At 43.0% G+C, this 23,035-nt stretch overlaps 1 protein-coding gene across 1 annotated transcript in view; it reads left to right on the top strand.

The window, feature by feature from the left end:
* LOC147028925 (uncharacterized) overlaps nucleotides 1-23,035 on the top strand; it is a 245,031-nt gene that overhangs the window by 188,360 nt on the left and 33,636 nt on the right. Inside the window, exons 41-53 of the mRNA XM_085879809.1 lie at nucleotides 3,427-3,642; nucleotides 6,187-6,383; nucleotides 6,485-6,642; nucleotides 6,814-7,035; nucleotides 7,143-7,218; nucleotides 12,354-12,696; nucleotides 13,318-13,413; nucleotides 15,855-15,912; nucleotides 17,722-17,849; nucleotides 18,360-18,447; nucleotides 19,396-19,504; nucleotides 20,018-20,072; nucleotides 22,620-22,797. Of these exons, the coding sequence (XP_085735935.1) occupies nucleotides 3,427-3,642; nucleotides 6,187-6,383; nucleotides 6,485-6,642; nucleotides 6,814-7,035; nucleotides 7,143-7,218; nucleotides 12,354-12,696; nucleotides 13,318-13,413; nucleotides 15,855-15,912; nucleotides 17,722-17,849; nucleotides 18,360-18,447; nucleotides 19,396-19,504; nucleotides 20,018-20,072; nucleotides 22,620-22,797 (1,924 nt within the window). The remainder of the gene's footprint in view (nucleotides 1-3,426; nucleotides 3,643-6,186; nucleotides 6,384-6,484; nucleotides 6,643-6,813; nucleotides 7,036-7,142; nucleotides 7,219-12,353; nucleotides 12,697-13,317; nucleotides 13,414-15,854; nucleotides 15,913-17,721; nucleotides 17,850-18,359; nucleotides 18,448-19,395; nucleotides 19,505-20,017; nucleotides 20,073-22,619; nucleotides 22,798-23,035) is intronic.

Here is a 23,035-nt window from a genome sequence, read left to right as displayed (position 1 = left end):
ACTTCCTCTCTGCCTCAAGCTCTTGCTTGACGCATCTCCGGTGCTGCCCCCATCCTTGACTGACTCACCAACTGCGAGTCACTGACGAACTCTCTCCTGACCGCCTCTCCACGGCTGGCTTGTATAGCCACTGCTGCGTGCATCCCCTGCTGTGAGGAGTCACCACATACCCCACAGGGGTCATGCACACACTCGCACAGCAAGGAAGTCGCTCACGTGGACTCACCATGTCAACACAGTCATGTCCGAAGTCACTCATGTGTGATGTGCCATGCTGATGGAATGTGTGGGGCTCGCACAAATATAACAGCCATTTTGGTGCTGCCGCATGGGGAGGTGAAAAATAGGGAATGACAAAGAATGTTAATTACAGAGAGAAAAGAGACCGAGATAAGGGTTATGGCAAGAATGAGCTTCCTCGATAACCAATGCTGGTTGTTTCTAACTTGGGTTATGAAACACTCATGCCAACATTCTTCGGGATAACTAGTTAATAATGAACATATCATTAACCCACGTCATCATTGTTGGTATAAATTATCAGAAGGTTCCTCCCTTGTTCACATATCATGATGCAGGGCAACTGAGTCACCACACAAGGTGTGGTAAGCACATCGTACGTTGCTAACCACTAATCCAGCAGGATGTTGTTGAAGACATTTATTGGAGCAGATTTGCATCATTCATGTGTAATGGCACAATGAGGTTAAGTTACAATTCTTATGAGGGACCGTTTATTTATGAGCAAGATAAACGATAGACACACTCAGAACACACACACACACACACACACACACACACACACACACACACACACACACACACACACACACACACACACACACACACACACACACACACACACACACACTTGTTGGGAAAAGATTGCTTCAAACATAATCCATCAACTCATTCAAACAATCCCAAATGGAACTGAAGCAATTCTCAAGGCAAAAGGGGGTCAAACTGATTATTGGTTGTACATAAAGATGGATTTGATTTTTTTTTTCCAATTAAATAAGTGTTGTTATATCCTTAAGAGTCATGGAAATCCCTTGAAAGTTATCACATCTAATGTCATAAATTTGCTTCTGCACTCAAGACTTTTGTACCCCAGTGTGTGTGTGTGTGTGTGTGTGTGTGTGTGTGTGTGTGTGTGTGTGTGTGTGTGTGTGTGTGTGTGTGTGTGTGTGTGTGTGTGTGTGAGGTCAGGTATGGGAGCATGCGCCGGAGAAGCGCGTCGCTGCGTCCACTTTCCGCCGGTACTCCAGGGGCCTCCGTCTGGCCATCCCCCAGGCAGATGCCAGGCCCATCCCCATCTCCTTGAGATTCTGATCAACCTGCTGCAACCACGAGGCACGTGGTCAGCCCATTGGCCTCCTCCACTCAAGAGACTCCCTCGCTAAGAGAATCTGATGAGCAGGATCAGCATCAGGAACACGAGCCATATGTCCATACCGCCACAGCTGACGCTCATTGACGATGCAAGTAACAAATCTCATTTGAGTCTCTCAAGTCTCATATCCATAGAGCAAGAGTGGAAGCACCAAGGACATGAAGACTCAGACTTTCATCATCCTGCACAGGTACCGACAGTGCCACATCCCATGATCCAGTGAATCCATGACTCCTCAAGCCCGACCCAGATGTCTGTTGACCTCTGACTCACAGCCACCAGAGACATGAATATCACTGCCAAGGTAAGTGAATGTCTCCACGACCTCAACATCCTCACCAGAAACAGACACAGACAGGACAGCAGCATCCAAGATGTCATTGAAAGCCTGGATCTGAGTTTTGACCCAGGAAACCCGTAATCCCAGCGGCTCCGACTCCTCACTCAGCACCTCGAGGGCCCCCAAAAGGATCTCCAGAGTCTCCGCAAAGATGACTGCATCATCTGTGAAATCAAAGTCAGAGATATTGACATTCCCAAACGATGCACCGCAGCTTGATCTCTCCGACATCCTCCCCAGGATCCAGTCCAGAAAAGCACTGAAAAGTGTGGGGGGCAGTCCACACCCCTAACAACACTCCAATAATAACTGGAAATAAGTCAGAGATGGTATCACCACATCTCACAGCACTCTCAGTACCTGTGTAGTTCAGACGTCAGATTGATCAGTTTTGGTGGCACACCATGAAGATGAAGAATCCTCCAGATGGCATCTTGATTCATTGAATTGGATGCTTTACAGAGATCAACATCGGCTGCAAGCAGCCCCTGCCGAAACTCATCTGCGTTTGGTGAGGACCCAAAGGGCAAGGATACGCGAAATCGTTGACCTCTTTGGTGTAAAGCCTGACTGCTCTGGGCGCTGGTGCTCAAGCAGATGGTGGAGAGAATTCTTCTTCGCCCTACGATGAGTTCCACGACATCTACCGGCAACATCAAGGATTGTCGTCTTGAAGGCACTCCACAACTCTTCAGGATTCCCCAAAGCACTCAGGCCCACCAAATCCCCACTCAGCCTGTTCACAAACTCCTCAGCTACCCTCTCACACTTGAGCTTGTCAACATCCAGCTTAGGCTGGGATGGTACCATTCTCCTGGATTTAAACCGCAACTTCAGAGCTGCTACCACAAGCCTGTGGCCGCGATTGAGGAACTGAGCACCCCGATAGACCCTGCAGTTCTGGATCATCCTCCAGTGACCATCAATGAGCACGTGGTCAATCTCCTTTGCCACACCACCAGCGTTGGAACACCAAGTTCAGCAATGAGCCTGTGGGCGATGAAACCATGAACCAGCCACCCAAAGTCCATGACTTCTTGCAAAGTCAAGACTTCTTGTTTTTAGACTTCTTTTTGTAAATTCTGCTGCGTGTCCATTTCATACACCCTCCTCACCAGAAAACATGGTGGGGGAGACGGTTTAGTCACCGACAACCCGACCATGAAACACGTTCGTACAGGTTTACATGCTACTTGTAGCAAGTCACAGATATGATCTGGCCTGACCTGAAATTAAATTTATATATATATATATATATATATATATATATATATATATATATATATATATATATATATATATATATATATATCTCCTGCTGAATGTCCCTTCAAAAGGATTGAGTACAATATCCCTCAAAGAAGCACCTGCTGAAGCCTCAAACCGGTTTTAGTCTCATCTCACCAGGTATCCTGCCACTTGACACCTGTGCAGATTTTTTCTTGCATCAAAAAAGAAGTTTCAGTGACAAAAACTACAAAAGGACCTGCAGCAAGACAATGCAATAAATCCTTTTCTGATTTTCAAATCCCAATGACGATGACAATTTTGTTTTCACGAATCGCTCATGCGTTAAACATACACCTCGAACGCTGTGCACGCCCTGACGATGTAAATGCTCGTAATGTTGGAGTTTCAATGCTTGCTTTCATTAATAACTTTCCCCCTTCTTATTCCTCATCTGACACAGAGCGCTTCTGACCGGCCTGTGTGAGCCCAGCTCCGGCTACGTGTTTGTGAGAAATCAATTGAACGATGGACACGAAGGTTCAAATTCCATACTGGGGGTTTGCCTCCAGCAAGATATTCTCTTTCCAAGTCTCACGGTCAGGGATCATCTCGTGCTATACAGACATCTCAAGGCACCATTTTCTTCCAATAAGGAAATAGAGAATGAGGTTGATGAGTAAGTATAACTTTTTAATGAGCAATTGCTTTTGAAAAAGTTTGCAAGATTGAAAAATGGCATTTTAAAAAATGACAACAGAACCTTCAGCAAAACATTCACACTCAGAGCTGAACAGAATTTCAGTTGGGAAATCAATTAAAGTAGCCTTATTCTGGGCTACTTTAAATAATAACATGCATGGAATAATTATATCGGAGTCCAAAACCACATCTCACACCTCATTCAAGGAAAAGTAATTGTTTCTTTGACCCTGATTCTTTCGCACACTACTTCAGCGTGAAACTAGTAGTGCGCTCGGTAGGGCACATACCTCCGCCACGCAATGCCTGATCCAGGAGAACATATCAGGCCCATTACATTTTTGAAATACAATGCTATACAGTATTATTTAGTTTTTGGCCCAATCTCTCAATGGTGAAAAATCACTTTTTAAAATTATATATTCTCAGTATCCAGATCTGGATTCGGGTCTTCACCAAAATCGAATCAATTCTTCCTTGTCACACACCCAACGTGTCCACCAAATTTTATCCGAATCCGTCCACAACTTTTTGAGATATCCTGCACACAAATAAACAAACGAATGAAATTGCTCGTTGAGCAAGGAATTGCCGGAATAACTTTGTCATATCTCCATGATCTCTGAAAAAAACAAAAACCTGGAAATCAATTTGGTTCTTATAAGTCGATAGTGCGACTGTTTAATGAGTTATAGCACTTAGTTTGGTCATGATCATAACTTGGAAGTCAATCGGACTTGAAATGGCGTTTTTATCGCAATTTGAAATTTTTGACCCCGACCCCCCCCCCCGACATTCGACCTCCGACCACTAAGAAGGGTGTTGGTGTGACTCCCCCAACGAGACATATGGTTGGATGCAGAATTGGAAGATGCACATTTTTGATTTGGTTTGAAGTCGATACGACCATTTTAGCAGATGTTATTGCGAAAATAAGAATTTCGGTTTTTCGGTGACCTTGACCTTGACCTTGACCTTTGACCTAAATTCACCAAAAACGACAAGTGTCTAAGTTGGACCATGGCCAACGTCTGTACCCAGTTTGGTCATGATTGCTGAAATGATGTGGCTGCTACAGGGTAAACAAACAAACAGACAGACAAGCAGGTAGGCGGCGATGGGTCGCCGAGCAGGAGGTAAAGTATTCCATATATCACAAAAACCGGAATAGAGTTGATAGAGCATCACCTGTAGATCATTCCTGCCAAATTTCATAACCCTACGTGGGATAATGGCTTTCGGAATTGATTTCGCGTGAACGGTACCGATTTTGAAGGTTTTTCAGTTGTTGCTAGGGAACCAAAGCGCCCCTAGCAACCATCACAATTTCCAAAGCACGACGTCATAAGATGTACCTACCACCCGAGTTTGGTCAAAATCTGCCCACGTTTACTACCAATTATGCTGATGACAAACGAACAAACATCCAAACAAACAGACAGAATTACTGACAATAAGGGTCACCTATTTCGGTGACCCAACAGACAGACACGCAGAATGACACACACTACCAACCAACATAATTGCCGAAATCCGAAGGATTCCAGCAATTAACAAACAGAAAGGGGCGAAAACATAACCTTCATCTTCGGTGGTGGAGGTAACTATCGAACAGGACTCAGTAAAGTGCATACCTCTGCCAGGCTGACATTTTGTTTTGTGTCCCACTAATAGGCCAGATTTGCATCCGGACCTGAACCAAAAAACGAATCGGCTTGTTATTGTCAACTTCCCAACTCATCCACCAAGTTTTGTCATAATCCATCAATAATAATAACTTTTTGAAACATCATGCTCGATATCATGTTTGGCCCCATCTCTCAATGGCGAAGAATCACCTAAAAAATTGTCGTATCCAGATCCAGATCGTGATCGTCACCAAAATCGAATCGATTCATCCGTGTCACACACCCAACCTACCCGCCAAGTTTCATCCGAATCCGTGCACAACCTTTTGAGACATCGTGCTCACAGACAAGCAGACAAACAAGGGTGAAAACACGACCCTCCGCCAACCTTCGGTGTCGGAGGTAATGAAAATCCAAGTGGGGTTAGGAAAACCCATCATATTCAGACTACATGCAAAATGCATGGTCTCAGGCAGCGGTGAGTGGTGTCCAAGAAAACTTTGCCTGCCAGCAAGGCTCAGGCGTCACATTTTGGTCACCAACTGACCAACGGTCCCTGTTGGTTAACAAATTGTCTTGGTTGTTTGTGCCTCCAGCCTTTCTCAATAAACTCAACATTATTCTTCACCATTCTTTTGCCGGCAATGTTTTATCACTTCCTTTATATATCTATAAACATTTCACCAGATATTGAAGCCACTTTGAATGAAATTGGTTGAATCATTATGTTTACCAATGGTTTTGGTCTCACGGTCTTGCTTACCAAAGATTTAGTTTCGATCATCCCTTGTACCAAACGTTTTTTTTTTTTTTTTTGTCAAACGCTGTTTTTAAATCAAAATCATTTCTGGATGCCTTGTGCTTGTTTCACTTAAACTTCCCGTTTATCAAAGGTTTCTGGGAAACGTCGGCCTCCAAGACCACAAGGACAAATTGGCAGGCAAACTCTCGGGTGGCATGAAACGCAAGCTCTCCATCAGTATTGCCTTCATTGGAGGATCATCACTGGTTATTCTGGACGAGCCTACAAGCGGCATAGACCCATGCTCCAGACGGGGAATTTGGGATATCATCTTGAACCACCGTGTCGGTGAGGAACATTTGCCCCCAGCATCTGCTTTCAGCCGCACGATGCGAGTTCTTGAAATGAAACTTCGTTTTCACAAAACTTTGTCTCTTGTTATTCTTCAGGCCGGACGATTATTTTATCCACGCATCATCTGGATGAGGCAGAGGTCTTGAGTGATCGCATCACTGTGTTGAAACAGGGATGCCTCAAGTACTGTGGAACTCTCCTTGAGCTGAAGGAAGAATATGGCCAAGGCAGCATGCTGAGCTTAGCGAAGCAGGTGAGCGCTCGAGAGAGAAGTTGGAGCGTCCGTTCAGACGTCAGTTGTCTTCAGATGTGTTCAACTTGGCCTGCTCATCTGATTCGCTGCTTTTTCTGTCCCTTTGTTTCTCACTCGTTGTGGCACAAGAGAAAATCGTTTTGAATTGTTTCTTCATCCCTGTCTTTTCAGATCGCCCTGTCTTGCGACGCAGAGAGTGTGACCAACCTGATCTGCACTCATATTCCCACGGCAAAGCTGGTAGAGGATTCCAAAGCTCAAATGATGTATGCTCTCCCTGCATGCTTCCTCACTGAGCCGAGATGTGGACAAGCCCTCTTCCAAGACTTGCAAAACCAGCTTGAGAACCTGTGCCTGGTTTCCTTTTCTATTACCAACACCACATTGGAAGATGTGAGTAGAACAGCAACTGGACAATTTCTTCAACATGATTGTGATTTCAATGTTTGTTTCGCCGACCCGATGAGGGGTGCATGGTTTAAAGATACTTGTCTTTATAGGTGTTTATGAAAATGGTGAATCAAGATGAAGGTGATGAAGAGGAAGAGCATGACAATGATGCTGAGAATCCTGATAGTAAGTTTGTATGTAACTCTTGACATCTCTTGATACCTCTGAACTACGTTACAAAGTTTCTATGTAACATCCAAGGAGCGGGGTGGAAAATGCTTCACCAATATTTGTTACTTCAACTAATATAATTCTGAGGCCGGAGAGGGCTTTATGAGATTGTGTCGCACAAGCAGTGGGATTGCCTCAAGTTTGGTTATTGCTGGCGACATTATTTAAATACATCGATTTGGGATTTTGCAGAGGGAGGATGCTTACCGTTGAGTTGTTTAGTCTGGGTTCAATACTTGGTGCACCGATAAATTGTCAGATTGGTGTTTGCAGGCAGGCATCGGTTGGACGTGAAGCCCGGTGTCCCACATGCTTGCATTCGCTGGTGAACGTTAACTATCTCACGGCTCATTTTATCGTTCGTACCCTGAACAAATTCCGAATTCCTGCCTTGACGACTTGGAAGGCAAAGTCAAACCGCCTGGTTCGTGTTAGCCACTCGTTTTGGGTGCAAGAAAAAATGACACATTCCATACAACTTTCGAGTTGTTGTACACCAAACGAGAAACATCACAATTCACACTGAGCAAATGGATGCGTGTCATCCCACAATATTGGAAGGCTTCAGCTGTGATAGAAAATTAATTTCCTCTTCCCTTCTGACTATTTCATTATTTGGCTATTTACTTAATTGCACGACTCAACCATTTTTTTTTAATTTTTGGAAATCAGAAATGATTTATTTCAGACATTGGTACTCACAGACTGTATAAAAGTAGTAGGCATGACATGCCATGATACATAACAGAGTGAATGTAAAAACACAACAGCATGCAATCCATCCATCCATCCATCCATTGGGACCATACTCTGTGCAGAGCGTTGGTGCTGCTTAAGCAGACTCCTTGGCTATTGGGCACAATTCTGGACGCGTCGCCACTCCGACACAGTATACCAGCATGCTGGCACTCATTTTGCCGACCTCAGAAGGATGGCAGGCCGAGTCAACCACACCTGGTATTAATTCAATGGCAGTTGTATTTGAACTCAGCACCCTAGGATCCCAAGCCCACCACCCAAACCATGAAGCCAACACCAGGAAGTATGCAATACAGTATCATATTGTTGTGGGCTAGGGTTCGGTGGCGAGGATGACCGCTACACGGAGCAGTTGGGCCATCTCCCACCGAACACCGGAATTGAAGGTGGTCACCCCAGATAACTCCGGAATCGACGGGACACTTAAAGGACCATGGTCGCTAATATTTCGATGGCGTGAGGTAGGGTCCACTTGTCTATTCCAATTTACCTAAGTACTCACGCCATCTCACCACCGAGGAAGTCACACCCTCGGCCGGCTTTGTCCGAACCGAGTCGCTGTTACCGACTCGGATCCGGCGTAACTGAGCGGGAGTTACTAAAGCCGCACCGGTCCAAATAACAATTTATGGCCCAATTGGCCTCACTATAACTCAAACCCGAACCGTGCTAAACCAATGAAAGAAAACACGGACAACGAACTGGAACATTTAACACGGGGTTTATTTATAATAGGGAGGGAGACACAGAGCAGAGTTATCACGAATATCAGGCAGGCAAGGTATAGTGAGCAAAAGCACTTAACAATTCTACGTAAAGACGGGCCACACACAGACACACACACCCAAAAAGAAATGGACCCCATGGGTCTTTATTCGGCCCCTCAGCTCAGGAGGGGAAGGCGAGCTGGGGACCAGAGTCCTGTCCGTACCTGGCCGCCTCGTGCGGTTAGACCCGCGACTGCACTTGTGGGACCCGTGGTCCATGGGGGCTTGGATGGCGAGCATCCGAGACTCCAGGCTCGGCAAGGATGATACGGCGCCCAACGTGGGGTGAAACAGGAAACGATGGCGACGAGCCCAGACACGAACCAACCGGCAGCAATGACGGTCATCCGCATGAACCCTTCTCACATCGAACGATCCCCCGACCACCCTCACAGGCCCCTCGCGTTTCTTGTATCAACGCTCCTGTTGGGTGGTGGATCGGTGGTAACTTTACCTCTCATTGGTTGGGATTCGTGGGAAATCGCCGTCTGAGGTAATCTCATTCCTCATTGGTTCGGTGCTGTCGTGGGAAAATCGCCGTCTGTCCCTGATTGGGCAAGGGACACGCCCTTGCCTTTCTGGGCGGGGTCTCGATCTGGAGCGATGGAAGCTCTGCCTGTGTCTGCAGCCAGAACATGTGCGTAATGGCATCGCATGCGAAGAAATGAAGGAATGGGGGGAACTGATGTAAAAACTAACTAGAAAGAAACTCGCAGCACACACATGTAATTCCCATTAGACATAGGGAGGATTCTATCTACACACACACACACTTATCGAAATAACTAAGCTTTGGGACCGCTGTCTGTTTGTGTGCTAATGGTTTCCAAATTCGCAACAATATTGTATTGCACACAAATGAAAACAAATCCATGTTCAGGAGAAAAACGAAATAATTGTTGCATTGATTATCACCATTAATGTTGCACGGCAATGATCAATATCTCTTGTAATTTGCTGCTCCGTTTGCTTTACAGTGGCCATGTGAATACCTCCAGCAAGGTGATTCACAGGGCCACAAGTACTGTCATCTCCGACAGCCAGTTGGAATGTAATTGTGTGTGTATTTCCCACTATGACAATGGTACTTTCTATGTACATACTCCGACAGTAAAAAAAATAAAATAAAAACAATATTCAATGACAGCGCTCTGCTTTATGCAACTCTCAAAGTTAGCAGCCAGGGCAGACATGCTGCCGTGTGACTAATTGCAATGTCAGTTGGGATAAAAAGGTTGGGAAAATATTCTTTAAGGATGAATTTTGTTGCCTTCCTATGGGCTGTAGCTGAGATATATTTCGAAAGATATACAAAGAAATTAGACACAGGTGGAGAACATTCAGCCCATCATGCCTGTGCCATATCAACACCACACTAATTTATCAACTCCAGATCAAAATAAGAAAATGCAAACATGTTTTTTTTTCCTTCCTGAACTATAATGTCACAGTTACGTTGTGAATATTAATGGAGGTGTTAAATGATTGAGCAATCTTTTATTGTATTTTTCACGTTTGTGTTTAAACACTGACATCATCATATAGTTGAGACCAAAAAATATACTTTACATTTACTCAACAGTCAACCATGGACATGACTGGTAATAAAGCAAAACCAGGATGTTTACATCGTTGGACAAGTTTGTTTAACTACTGCTCACTTATTTATGAAGTCCCTGTTCGTTGTGCCCTCTTGAATGACCACACAGTGAATAGGCTACCTATGGGTAGCCTACCTGCTCCATGGTGAAACCCTCGAGAATCTAGGCTTTCCCTATCTCAATCCTCGACTACTCGCGTGAACCACTTTCCACGCTAGTGTGGCCAAATATGTCGGGCTTCCGCAAACCATTCCTTTTTCTACTCGATCAACCTCACCCGGGGGTCTCTGCCATTGTAGAAATATCGAGCAGTGAGTGTCAACCACAATCCAGGACTGAAGGTGGTTGTGTTTCTGAATGTAAATAAATCATCCTAACAGTGGTTTTCAAACAACGAGTGATCCTCCGGTCATAACCACTTCCAGTTAGGATGTGGTGGTGCAGCGTGGTATTTGAACAATGATTCTGTCGCCTTCAGCGCTGGACTCCAAATTGCTTGCCAACCAATGCCTGTTTATACAGCTGCTCGAAAACGGTGAATGGATTTCATTGCACTTTGGGTATTCGTTTTCAGTCACTTCATGATCATATCCAAACAAAAGACAATACTTATGTGAAAAGTGTGCTGTGTAATCTTACTTCGAAAATGAACAGGATAGAACATCATAAATATATGTGGAACAAGTCTGGAGACGGCGATGGTTCACGAGCGGTATTTGACGATGTAGATTGTTTCAGAAGTCAAGGATGAGACAATGTGATAATGTTTGACCAAGTTATAAAAACGATCAACATGATGTGGTACGAGTGACAGGTTATTAGCTGCAAAATGTGGAAAACCCGGTTTCGTTCAACAACTTTAAAAATTTGACCTTTACATAACCTTTAAAGGTCACAAAGCAATGTTGTGGACATTAAAATAAGGAAACAGAATACGTGCTATAACTTATTGGAGTTAGTTCGTCGTAGAAGGTCGAAAACCCGGTTTGATTCCCACAACTTTGAAAATTTGACCTTTGTGAACTTTAAAGGTCAAAGGTCAAGGATTATGACCTTTGGCGCAAAACTTCCTCTGGAACATTCCAGGAACAATATAACGTCATATAGGCTACATGGCATTTCGCACTCCTCGGATTATCCATACTTTCATGAAATCAGCGTAAAAACAAACTTGAAGGGGGCGCCACGGGCAAGGTGTTCGAGATAGAGCAAAATGGTTTCAAGACTTTAGGTGGGGAATGACCTCAAGATTATGCAAAAAAATATTGTCATCCTCGCTCTCAAAGTTTGGGCGGTCGTATGATTTTTATGTCAAAATTCGAAATTTTCTAAGTTTGTGACCTTGTGACCTTGACCTTGGGACAAAAATGAAAAATTGAGCTCCGTGGGGCTATGCAGGTGCCATTGGGCAAACCAAATACCGAAACCCCTGCCAGATTCGACAACCCCCTCGGAGAAGATGCAAATTGAAATCGGCTACCCCATAAAACACACGTTTTTTTGGGCGGGGCTCCGCCCATAATGTGCGCACCACGCCCATTCTCAGGAAAACACAACTAGATCATGATATAAACCTCCCAACAAAATTTTATCAGGATCGGATCAAAACCCATGGAGCTATGCTCGCGACAGACAGACAGATAGACAGACAGACAGACAGACAGACACACACACCAATAACGAATATAGTGGTCACTTATTTTTTTCGTGAACCAAAAATTACGGGCGCAGACCAGACCAGACGTTGGTTCGATTCCCGGTCTGGGCCTGTAATTTTTCCATGTATATTTATGTAATCTTACATAGCAAATCCTATAAAGCATACTTTTGGACGCCTGTGTACTGCCTATAAAATCAAGGTCTCAAATATAACGTCTCTGCTCGTAACAATAGAGCATCACACATTTAGAATCGAATATGTTGATTGGAATAAACATAATATTTATTTGTGTCATCTTTGCAGTTAATGGCATTGAGAACCATGAGGACACTACCAGCAAAACCAATGTGGATGGCACCAGGAGATCATCGTGTACGACATTGGAATGCAACGAAGACACCTCTCTCCCAGAACAGTCAATGGAACGGCTGACAGGCCTGTCGCTAATGGCGCAGCAGGTGGCTGGCCTGTTCCTCCTACGCCTACACAGATGGCGCCGAGACTGGAAGGGAGCACTCATGACTCTGTTTCTCCCTGTGCTGCTGGTCATTATTGCTATGGCCTTCGTGACAATTCAGCCAGGGATTCGGAACTACCCGAGTCTACGTCTCACACCCAAACTCTACTCTGGTTACACCTTCTACAGGTTTGAACGTCACATGATATTCTCTGTAGGACAGGCTGAACCACACATCAACTTATATTGGTGGGGGATGGGGGGGGTCGAGTATCACTTTGATGTCACTACCTGTAACCATTTTTAATTAATCATGCTTCCACCACTCACTATTGTTAACACTGGCAAGATGGCCTCTGAGCTGTCTCACCTGGGTTTGAATCCTGATCCAGATCTGAGCTATCATGCTGGTGTTTCGCAGGCAGGGCAAGGCATCAATGTGTGTATCATCCCTCGGATGGACGTTAACCTGGGCATCCTGTCTGCCAGCATTCATTCGTGGATTTTAAAGATGGCACGGTGTCCTTTGCGAAGAGCCAGGCGAGCTATCGCCGGCACCTTCAACAAATTACAAATTCCTGCTCCAACCTACAAGGGGGCATTGCATCAGTGTCACAGCCACACTCCCAGTGATGACGTAACCAGCAGCCATAGGCTGCATACAAAACGAAATAAAAATGAATAAACTACTGTTGTGACGTACTAACTTTTCCAAATCCACATGCAATTCCGTTGTTGTGGTTGCACTAAAATAGTGTGCACATACCTTATGAAATTTCACTTTTTGTGCATTTTGTATCCTTACCACAGCTCAAACAGCAGCAGTCCATCCGCCAATGCCCTCGTCACTGCACTTCTGTGCAGCCCCACATTTGGCCAAAGCTGTGACAACAATTCATTTTCAAGGTAGAGTCACAATTGTGGTTGATGCAATGAATGCTTTAATCAGAGAACCTGAATTTTTTTTGGTTTGATTGGTTACTGTGGGTGAAGTCAATCAATCCTGATTTTTCAAGCGTTTTCCCAATGTGGCTTTGTAGGTTTAACAAATGGCTCTTTTTACGTAGTAGTAGCTTCCACAATGAAGCTCAAGCCTCTGCTCGTGGTCCCTCTGATGGTGTCAGTGTTTTTAACCGCCCCTCTGGTTTCGTTCCCGAGGCTCTCTCACAGCCCTTCAACCCTCCTCAATTCCTCTAGGACATACACGTTCTTAGAGTAACCTTGTCTGATTAAAATTCCAAAATCCAAGCTAACCACCCACCTATACTCCTTTATTCCTCTTTTCTCATATTTGTGGAACTGCCTTCTGGAGGCAGTCCCAATTGCACTTTATGATGGACCACCATCTTCAGGACTTCAAGTCAGAGCTGCATCAACGTCTCCTGTCACCGCCAATCTCTTCCCGCAATAATTTATATCCTCCTTCACCCTCCATATCCCAACCCTCTTACAGGTCACTGTGTTTCCTCCTCCTCCTCCTCCTCCTCCATCCCTCCACTCTCGACCTGTTGTTTCATTCCATTCCTTTATTTTTTTGTCCAATCGTGTCCAACCTCACCGTCAGTATTTTGCCTATAAATACCGATCCGTGGTAATTCCCCCATGGAAATCTCTTCCCAATTATTTTCCTTCTGGGTAAACATTTTATATGTCCAATGACAAAAATGCTTTGTTTGACCAGAGCTTGATATACACAATTGTTGTCTTTTTTTTTTTTTTACCTTCGCCACCGTAGGTGGAAGGAGGTTATGTCTGTCTGTCTGTCTGTCTGTCTGTCTGTCTGTCTGTTTGCCTGTGTGCAGGATATCTTTAAAAATTATTGATGGATCCGGATGAAATTTGGTGGGCAGGTTGGGTGTGTGACAAGGATAAACTGATTAGATTTTGGTGAAGATCCGAATCCAGATCTGGATACAAGATTTTAATTTTTTTTTAACTGAATCTTCACCTTTGAGAGATGGGGACAAAAATGATATTTTTTATAGCACGATATTTCAAAAAAAATTCTGGCCCAATATGTTCTACTGGATCAGGCATTGCATGGTGGAGGTATGCGCTCTACCAAATGCCCTCCTAGTTTAAATATATCTTGCACAACTTTTCAGCATTGAGTGGATTTTTAAGCTGAGGCAGAACACCATGGAAAAGATGCAGCTTCGAGTCATTCTTCAACGAACGTCACACAGAGCGACCATTTTTAACATGAGGATTAATTGCCACCACTGCCTCCGTACTCCACAGATTGCAACACAGTAAAATTGATACCTGTCTTATTTTTGAGCTCAGTCAACTCTTTCCCTAACTTTGTCTATAAAATTCTACTCAATGGAGTCTGCTTAGAAATGAAGAACCTGTGTGTGTTTAGATGAAGAATGTAAAACGTTATCACCCCACCAATTGATGTCGATGGGTTTATCATCAATTTTGTGACTGTAAGGCCATTGTCAACTTCAAACTCAACGAGTGCCTCGATATTGAGCCCTTTTTATTGGCAGCAAATATTGCTGATTTTAAACAGGAGAAATATGGAGATTAACAGATGTTGGTATTCATTCAAGAAAAAATAGAACTCCACCAATGCAGGTCCATTCAGAGTGAAAAGTGAGCACAACTGATAAAAGTCACCTTGGCTTTGCCACGCCATCCCCAGGTCACTCACACCTCTTGATGTTGCTGCATCATTCAAACTTTTGACAGAGGACTTAAGGGAATCCTACTATTAATTTGCAATTGGTCACTGGCTTTGACACCATTACAAAATTTTATTGCAGATCCTATAAGCATCAAAAAGCTACATCTATTGAACTAATAGTTTCAAATGGAGAACCTTGCCACCATTAGAGCATTTAAATTGCATCAAATGTGGCAATGAATGCGAAATGGTACTCCCAGCTTGCCGGCTCGATGACAGACGACTCCGTTTTCATTTTTCTAGTGCGGGCACGGGCAACTTGCTAGTCCTATACTGAATGAATAGATTACGAATAGGAGTGAGGGTATTCTATCGTCGAGACAGGAAGGGATGCAAGTTTGCCACCGTTCACCTCAAGAGGATAGATCGGTTTATTCTTCCCTTATCTGTTAACCTATGGAGATGAAAGAAAATGCTGTCCTTGTAGTAATGCTTGAAATTGATATGTTTGTCACTAAACTCATAAACATTTTGATAAACTTTGCTTTGAGGCTGTTGCAAAAGGATGCTTTGTAGTTTTAAAACATAAACACTTCATTGTTCATGTTTCCTTGCATTTTGAGTTAAACTCCAACCTTAAAATGGTCATGGGCTCTGGTTGAATTTAGACAGCAACATCAGTTGTTGAAATTAACTTTTTTTTCTGCTTTTTCAGGGACGTATGGACAACTATGGACCCACCGAAAATGGTGTGCAGCAGCAGCTGCGAGGAGGTAAAGTCCACAATGGTGGCTCAAAAGCTTCTGTCACCCCACATACAAAATATACATAGTACGATTGATGAGCATTATTCATGTCGTATTATTCCACATAATCTACACATACATTCCTCTTCATTGACCACTATGCAGCGTTCAACCAACTTTTTGATCTCAGTGTAGGAGCATTCCTTCTTAACATCCTTAACTCGATCAATATGGTTGTGGTATACTCCTGTTCAACAGATGCAAGACATCCTCTCCTTAGTTCTTATTAATTTTGTTTTCATTTTTGGGAAGTGGCAGAATAATTGCATAAAGAAAACGTTGGATGCATTTAAATTGCATTTTAATCTGACGTTACCATAAATTTAATAAGAGTACACAAGTCTTCTATCCTGATGCCGAAGGCCATGGCGACATCCTGATACCATGATTTTTTTCCTTCCGCCACTGAAGGTGGAGGGAGCTTATGTTTTCACCCTTGTGTACCTGTTTGGTTTGTTTGTTTGTTTGTGAACAAAATATCTCAAACAAGTGAAATCCTTCAATACAGCGCATGTGGTGAAGCAAATGAGTACACTAATGTTAAAATATGCAATTTATGCTTTTTCAGTTGAAAAACAATTAAAAAGCGTACTTAATATTTGAAATGTAAAAATCTTGTTATTATTGTGATGAGCACCTTTATACATAACAGAAGGAATGAAATCGTTCGATACAGCGTGGCAGGGGACCGCAAAAGAATGATAGCATAAGAAGAACTTAGCTTTCAGCATTCGGCGATCGGCGTGAAATGCGACGGTGGGCGGAAATGACGTCTTTCGGCACGAAATGCAATGGTGGGCGGAAATGACGTCTTTCGTTCGTTCATACATGAGAGGGGAGCGTTTCTTGGTTTTTTCCTGTCAAGCAATAAATTAAATGGTTTTCGCACATATAACACATTAGTTTCACAAATTTCCATTGAAATACTCGGGTATTTCCGTCAATTCTCGCTATTTCCGTCTAGGTTACGCACTGCATCTACCGGACGGCCGTCATTGGCTGTCTTGAGGCACGTGGGGGGGGGGGACACCGGAGACGTGGTAGACACCGGGGACATTTCAAACTCGGTGCAATTGTATACATCGCACACGCTGTAAAAATTGTGGACGGATTTGGAAAACATTTTGTGGAGAGCTTGGGTATGTGACACTGACAAAATGATTAGATTTTGGTGAAGATCCAGAACCGGATCCGAGAATTTTTTTCACTGATTCTTCATCATTGAGTGATGGGGCTAAAACGATATATAGCATGATATTTCAACAAAGTTATTGACGGATTAGGTGACAGGAGCAAGCCGATTAAATTTTAGTGCAGTTCAGAATCCAGATCCAGCTTATCCGTGGGATACAAAACGTAAACTAATCAGCCTGGCGGAGGCATGCGCTCTCCCGAGTGCCGTTCTCATTATTCCTAAAACCAAAAATTATGAGCATCTTGATGTTCAGCAGATGTTGAAGTAAATAACGAGACATTTTGATATACAGTTTTATCAAATAATGAGACCCAACCAAACTTTGTCATTTTGCAATCACCCACATCTTTTCCTGAAAAAAAAGTTGCAAGCAGAGTTACTGTACAGAAAGTTTGGAACGACTCTGAGAAAGGACCACTTGGACGGTTCAGCTCCCCACACCCAAGGACATCACTGACCAATGAGACGAAGACCATCGTTTCATTCATTTGGCTAACATAAGAGTGAATCTTTCATTGATCATGGTAAAGTTACTGATCATCAGTGGAGTATTCATGTATAATTCGTTTCTGCATCGGTAGGGCTATGACGTGAACAAATACAATGCCCCAAGAATGAGACTCACCCCCTCTCTTCTCCTGTACAACCTGACGGACCTGCCGATGGACAAGTACCTGCTCCTTACGACCTGCTCCTTCCTGGAAACTCGGTGCGTGAACACCACATTGTAAAAAAAAAAAACAAGAGATTGTGTTTATTCACTTTTAACAAACAAATAAAATTTTACTTTTGTCAATTTTTTTTGTTTTTAATTGAGTATTTTATTATGAGTATTAAAAATAAGAGGAGGGTAGTTAAACATGCTTGCAGCTAACCTCAGCTTTTTCAGGCAGACTTTCAATGCTTTTAAAAGAGCAAAGACAGTTGAGGGTTGTCAGTAAGAAGGAGGTTTGAAGATCGTCGAGGTGTAAGGGTGTCGGGACATGAATGGAGTTGACTTTTTGAGATGATAAGGTGTAATTGGGGGGGGGGGGGGGTTCTAAGAGCAGTGAGCTGGAAGAGTTGGATCAGAGGTCATATGCCATGACTATGAATTAGCACACAAAAGGTACAGTGTGCAATAGGGAGGAGGGAAAATGTGTGGCTAAATGAGCCACAGTAGGATGTAAGGTAACAAAGTACATGCTACCACAAGTGAGCTGTTTTCTTTTACTCTCAGCCATGCTGGTTTTGCTTTTGGAAACGACTTGTCCAAAGAGCTCACTACGGACGTGGATGACGTTCCGAGTGACAGAACTGTGACGAAGGTACATCTCGTTTGTTTTCTTTGTACGTGCTAAACAGCTAATAACTCTGAAATTTATTCTGTCATGAGACTCCTCAATCCCAATGTCTGTTCTTCACTTTCATGTTCTTACTGCCCAGTTCAGCTCAAACTTTAAATTTATGGTTCGCCCCAAAATTAAACGCATGGTTTGAGTCATTGGCTTTGTACAAATACACAAACACAAAAAATACACTTGCATCATGTATTTAAGAGCACATAAATCATATGTAACATCTATTCTTGAATCACATACATGCATCCATGATACATGAATCAAGCCTGCCCTCTTAATGTCGAAACAGAGCAATCACCATTCTATTTCATTTTGGAAATATTTTGCATGCTGCTATTGTGTGCTCGTGTATTGTACGTACCACAAAGTTACTGATATTGTGAAGATAACTCATTGACATGATGAGTCGATCGGCTTTTCTTGTGTTTGAATTTCCTCGTACCCATTGTAAATGGAATTGTGCCACTGCCAGAACAGCGTAAACTCGCATTAATCTTTGTCGTGTGTGCCGACACTCCAGGGCTGGCAGGATGGTCTAGACTCTAGACTCTTGAGGTATGCACATTTGCCTCTAAGCTGTCTAGCCTGGGTTCAAATCCCAACCCTGCTATAAACTAGCATACCGGTGATATGTTTCGTCCCTCAGGCAGATGGTAAACTGGGCATCCCGTCCACTGGTATTAATTGGTGGACGTTAAAGATTCCACGGTGTACTTCATGAAGAGTAGGCGAGGTATCACTGGCACCCTGAACAAAATTCCAAATTCCTGCACTGACTTATTTTGTTCGAGTGGCGATCCATCCAGGATTGTAACCCGAGCCAAGAAACTGGTTTGGCAGAACTGATGCTGCATGTATAGCATAGTACATGAATGAACAAATGACCACTCCAGCCTGTCCATCTTTACTGCACAGGTGTGGTACAACGGCAGGAGTTTGCATGTGATACCAGCTTACCTGAACGCGTTCTACAACCTGCTCCTGCAGAGTAAGCTTCCAGATGATGCCGACCCATTGGACTATGGTAAGATCCAGCCATCAATCCACCACAAAACAGACCATTTCACAGTACCAAACATTCTTCAGCGTACTTCATATCATGCCGAAGATGCTTCATCATGCTGTACATTGTACCAAACATACTTTGTGCATGCTGCCTCTTAAGCTGAACTAAATCGTGCCAGGCATCCTTTGTTGTGCCACCTCTGAATTAAATGCCAGAGGATAACTGGCCTGCAGACTGCATTTGGCAAGACGAGAAGCACTTTATAACTTTTATTTCCAGTACTGAATTGAAATATTGATTTAAACAAAACAGGAAGAAAGAAAAGGAATTGAACTAATTATAATGTCAATAAATGTCAAATTGCTTTTTGACGAGTTAGTACATGCATTTGAAAAATCCGTACTTAGGCTTTGAAAGGCCATTCGACAATACCGATTCGCTTCATGAAGAAGCGGGACTTTAGAGTCCTGAGTTCGAGCCCCTGTCGACGGATGCTGATACCTACTACATGTCTGTTGTGATACGTTACAGAAATTATTGTCAACAGCCATCCGTATTCTGGGAGGCAAATCGGAGAAGATTATATGTAAGTATTTCTACCACCCCCATCCCTCCCATGTCTACCCCCCTCCAGTTCCTTATTGTTTTTTCATTGCAACTCTTTTGCTTGACTCGTGCAGTGGGAGCAACATATGGGTTTGAGAGGGCTCTTTTATACATCAGAGCGCGTTGGATGATACATTTATTTGTGTCAGCATGTGGAGAGGGGGGTGATAAATGTTGATACCTGATAAAAAGATAAAAACAACCATAAGACGTATGAAATACAGAGATATTAATTTTTGTATTTCATGGCGATTCTTCTTTTTTTAAGACGAGTGTCAGCCTTTTAAAAGTGATTGTACATGATCATGCGTGATTTGTTCTTCTACTGAAAGAGCTTTTAACTTCACCAGCCGACCCGTAAACCTGTTGGGTTCCCATTGTGACAGCGGTTGATGAAAAAAAATCATTTCAAGAAAAAACAAAAAGATAGTTCCAGCGAACTATACCCCTGAGGTTGTTTGCATTGATCAAATTCTCCCAAAGAGTACTTGACTGAATTGGGAATTGATTTTTAAATTTTTTTTCGTTGCCCAATTTGAACGAAACTTGATACTGCACACCACATCACATGAGAATGGTGAGTTAGGTGGCCCTAAAATTTTTGTGCTATCGTGTACCATTTTAGCTGTATTTCAGGAACATACATACATACATACATATATACATACAAGATGAGAGTTTTAGTAATATACTAGCCGAAACCCCGTCACAGACGGGGCACAAAATTGGTCCTTCAGTATTAATTTTGATTATCTGTCGAATGGCATTGGTCCCGTCTCGATTAGATGAAATTGAGAAGTTGAAGTTACCCGGTGACCTTGACCCCGTGACCTTTGACCTTGAACTTGACCCCCCCATGCCATGTCCGTTCTCATCTCCCAAGGATCACTCATGCCAAGTTTCATCTCATTCCATCCAACGGTTCGGCCGCCTATAAAGGACGAACAAACACACACACATACATACAAACAAACATTCTAATTTTTAGTATAGTAGATAGTTAGATGGTAGAGCGTGTTCCACAATGCTTTCCAACAAGTAGCTTTTAACATTAATATCCCTTTAAGGTTATAAATGTGAAGTTTTTTTGTACCAACCCTCTATTACGGCATACCATTTGTGTGTGTGTGTGTGTGTGTGTGTGTGTGTGTGTGTGTGTGTATGTGTGTGTGTGTGTGTGTGTGTGTGTGTGTGTGTGTGTGTGTGTGTGTGTGTAACTTTTATGCATTCCTCAACCACTGGACAGAATGAGTTTATAATTGGTAGTTGTACTCTGGGTGTGCAAGGGAAGTTTTTTGACAGTAAAAAAAAAGTTCAAATCCCTGGGGTTCAGGATCTGACGTCAATTCCCTCTATGTAGATATGTATGGCATAGTGCTGCTCCCGGTAGGAGCAGATATTACAGGTCATAACTAGAGGGGGAGCACTCGGTAGAGTGCAAAACCTCCGCCGCCAATACTGCTGGGTCACTTAAGTGAACCTGATATCCTATTCATTGTAGGTTAAAACGGATCAGACTCTACTGAACCACGATTGAATCAACTAAACTAGATCGACGCACATGTAGAAATGCCAACAAGATAAAATCGAAATTTTTTTGGAAAAAAAAGGTGCAAAATTTGTTTTTTTTTCTCTAACAAATTTTTTTTTTGGGGTGGGGGGGGTTGGAAATCACTTAAAACATGTAGAAATGCAAAAAAAATTCAAATATTTTTCAAATAAAATCGAAAATTTTTTGAAAAAAAGTTGCAAATTTTTTTTTTCTCTAACAAATTTTAGTTTTTTGCTTGGAAATCACTTAAAACATGTAGAAATGCAAAAACAAAACTTCAAATATATTTTTCAAAATGGCCACCATAGCGGCCATATTGGACTTTGGACCAAGTCCAAAATCTAATGGCATGATCCTTGGACCACACCTAACCCCCCCCCCCCACCAAATTTCATCGAAATCCGTGCAGGAGTTTTTCCGTAATACTGTTCACAAACAAACAAACAAACAAACAGACAGGGGTGAAAACAGTAACCTCGGTCCATCTTCGATAGCGGAGGTTAATAAAATACGCCAATTATGGGGGATTTGACCCGTCTGTAATTCTGAGAGAATTAATCCTTGCATAAGGATGGGTTCTTCACCAATAGTTGGCAAGCAAAGGAATTAATTCAATCTCTCTTACCACTACATGCTAACTTTGATGGTGGCCATAAAACAGGGAAAAAAAACGTGGATACAATTGCTTTAGAAAGAACAAACAACTGACCTCAAATGTCAGTCCTCAAACTGCTCAGTCCCACAGGATGAGATCCTGTGACCTTTGACTGCATTGCATCCGCTTTTACAAAAAAAAGTAAAAAATTGAAGAGCTTAGATCTATCCTGCCATCACGTTAGACCCAGCCAGTTTGAAACGATGGCTTCTCCAACTGGAATAAAAGTGCGTTGACCTAATTTTCCGAAACATTTGTGGCGATGTGGTCGTCACTCGAGGGTGTCGAGTGCAAACTAAAGAGGAAGTGTGCCTTCGCAGTTTGGAAGCCGTAGGGAATGTCGGTGTATCGCTGTGCATCTTGCTGGCGTTCGCCATACTGGCAAGCAAGATTGGAAGTGCTTCGGCTCGCGAACGCATCATCGGTGCATGTCGTCTGCAGTACATCGCCGGCGTGTCCCCCACATTATTCTGGCTCGTCACTTTTTTCTTCGATATGGTGAGTGACGGTTCATTGTGTTCACAAATGTACTTGTTTGTTCGTTATGCACAGAATATTCCCAGCAATTCAACACAACATGACATATTTCTACAGATAATTATGATATATCACATGATAGGTAATTGCCCGATGATACGATGATCATTTTTACTGTAATATCCCTGCCTAAGGCAAATAGTTGTACATCTCGCAAGTACAATAAGGCCTGTTTGAAGAACGTTAATGTAATCCCTTA

This window comes from Eptatretus burgeri, chromosome 4 (genome assembly GCF_056783735.1).
Source record: "Eptatretus burgeri isolate ZD-2024b chromosome 4, Ebu_testis_v1, whole genome shotgun sequence".
Taxonomy (NCBI): Eukaryota; Metazoa; Chordata; class Myxini; order Myxiniformes; family Myxinidae; genus Eptatretus; species Eptatretus burgeri.
The sequence above is the reverse complement of the archived record's forward strand: the minus strand, read 5'-3'. Positions and strand labels throughout refer to the sequence as shown.